Below are 2,722 nucleotides of genomic sequence, written 5' to 3'. Positions count from 1 at the left end.
TTTGCCAACTAGTTAATTGTCTGTATGTGGTGAAAACACGTACTATGAATTAACTTTGTATAATTTGGTGGGTTTTGAGATTTAAAAACATACACATAAATATTAATAAATCTAAATGCACATCATAAAATTGACATAAATAGTACTACTGATCAGTCGGCAATTGATATTGCACAAGCAAGAGAAATTTGAACATATATGCTCAATCAGCAACATAATGACACATGAACAAGCATGAACGATGAACTCAGTTACTGATATTATAGTAATAGGTCACACTAGAACTAGAAGCATATGTAGCTGCAAAACGAGTTGCTGACAACTCTTATTTCTAGCAACTATCTATAGTCATACTGACTTATAAATTTGGATGGATATGTGGTGTTGGGGCTTGTGAGGGGTTCATCATTGCAAGCATAGAACCAGAGCACTTTGAAATTTGGAGAACGAATGAGAAAAAGGAAATTACAGAGCTAGCCAGAAAAAATTATTATAGCACACGCTGTAACCAATTCACCAATTCACCAATTCACGTATTATTCTATATAACCGTAACACTGTCACTTGTGTGGATTAGCAAAATGCACTATCAGAGTCTATAAAAGCGTGGGCGGTACCTATAAAAACTCTCGCACGTGGTAGTCTTGAAACGACCTGCATCAGATGTTTGATTAAAAGTAGTCAAAGGAACCTTGAGCTTGCAGTAGTCTTTGCGTGACAGAAGGTAAATTGGGTAATTATGGCTTGTGTTGACGCTGAGCTTGCCAAACCTGAGACTTAACCAAAGAGCAAGCTGCACATCAATGCTGTGAACCCCGGAAGCAGTCTCTGAGTTAAACTCGGAAATGTCACTTTCCCCAAACACCACCAGCTGCTGCCCTTGAAGAAATGCTGGACGCAAAAGGGTCATGTTCTTGTGGCCTTGGAAAAATGGTGCTGAAGTTAAATCCACCATAGCAAACCTCTGCTTTCTGTAGCTGACAATGGCTTGGATGCGAGTGTAGTAAATGTCCAACATCGTGTTGGGGTTTGTGATGGTGGTGTTGAGGGCAAGGTTGTATTGGAGAGTGTTGGTGGTCTCGATGAAACTGAATTGGGAGAGAGAGGCATTGGTGAAAATCAATTTGGGATCTTGGGAACGGAGGAAGATGAAACAGAATATGATGAAGACTAGGATGGAGCAGAAGATGGGGATAAAGAATAGACGCAAGGTGCATAGCTTTCCAGACATGGCTGAGATTGAAAAAGAAACAAGCAATGGTGGGAGATGAATGGGTTTTGGCTGGTTGATATATATGAAAAAGTTCAATTGCATGAAGATTAGGTGATTAATTAATGGCCGTGCCAAAAAGTTCAATGTAAATGCCAAATTAAAGAGTGTTTTGTGAAAAATCAACTTCCAAGGTTATTTTTGGGGTCTGAAGTTAATGAAGTGGAAGCAGTTCAGTTGAATCAGTTCCTAGTAGTTTTCAACAAGTTGAGTTTTGGTGAGAGCTTTAATGGTGGATCAATGGGATGAGATTTTGAGAGAGAGTGACTAGACGTACGACTTTAATTAAAAAGTTGGTGAAATATTCGGCTCATTTGGGTATGATTTCTCTGCATTCCACTTCATACACCAATTTTGACATGTAAGAGGTCCCATTTAGGGACAAATGTTATCAAGGGCTCAGGAGGACCATGACATTTCAAATTAATGCAAATGGAGATTTGTTTGTTTTGGTTTTAATTAAGATTTATTAGTTAAACGCTCTAAGATACACTCCAGCTTTGATTTATTTGTCTTATTCCCTGTGTGTAATGTTTATGTTTCCCTTTTCTACCAAACGATACCAAAAATGCTTTTGGTTTTTGACCCTTGTGTTCGGGGTTAATGGAGAGTGTATGAGGAAGATCAAACAGTATATGAGGAGAGCTAGGAGGAAGCAGTCATGCCTTGTAATATGTAAACATGGCTGACAAAGAGCAACAAGTAATGGTGTGAGGTGGAGATTTGCCTTTGAGAAGCACCAATTCTACAGAAAAGAAATGGCCGTGATACAATCAAGTAAGGGCCGTAAAGCCCAAAGGCCAGCAACAAAAATAAAACTGGAGCACAGATCATCAAGGCCCAGCCCAACCAATAGAGTAATTAATCCGGCCTGAACACTCAAAATGTTCAAAACTAAAGAACAAGTAGCAACTAGCTTGATCCTGGCATTTCACATGCATGTGTGTATATAATTGACAAATGGTTAGGAAAGTTTGTTGTTTTCCAAAGATTTTTTTTATTTTGTGTCGGGTTTAAATCGTCATATGGTTGAAAAACTGATTTTTCAGCATATATACTAAGCAGAGCATGACTACTAATTAATGATGTAGAGAAAAAGTGGATTCTTCAAGAAATTAAATTATAATAGGGTAACGATTTTCACACTTCAAATTTGTATGTTGCACTCATTACTTTATTTTTATTCATTAACATTTGTACAAATAAAGTAGAGGAGTGTAAGTGTACAAGATAGGAGTGTGAAAATCGTTATCGTTATCATATCATATCGTAATTAATTGAAAATATATAAACAAACTTTTAATACCCGTTTCTGCTGCTTGATTCATATATATTCGTGGTCTCCTGTTGATGAAGTCGACATTACGTACGTTTAGTATTCTAATAGAATGGAATGTACGTAGTCATTCTTATGCTTATGAAATATTTGGTTCACACATATGAATAGGAATG

At 37.2% G+C, this 2,722-nt stretch overlaps 1 protein-coding gene across 1 annotated transcript; it reads right to left on the bottom strand.

The window, feature by feature from the left end:
- Nucleotides 1-589: 589 nt before the first annotated feature.
- On the bottom strand, nt 590-1,231 carry LOC147293861 (NDR1/HIN1-like protein 10). The gene has a single exon (XM_086231139.1). The coding sequence runs from the start codon at nt 1,229-1,231 to the stop codon at nt 590-592; it is 642 nt and encodes a 213-aa protein (XP_086087265.1).
- Nucleotides 1,232-2,722: the final 1,491 nt, after the last annotated feature.

The sequence above is a fragment of the Dryas octopetala genome, chromosome 2 (assembly GCF_963921425.1).
Source record: "Dryas octopetala chromosome 2, drDryOcto1.1, whole genome shotgun sequence".
In the NCBI taxonomy this organism is placed as follows: domain Eukaryota; kingdom Viridiplantae; phylum Streptophyta; class Magnoliopsida; order Rosales; family Rosaceae; genus Dryas; species Dryas octopetala.
The sequence above is the reverse complement of the archived record's forward strand: the minus strand, read 5'-3'. Positions and strand labels throughout refer to the sequence as shown.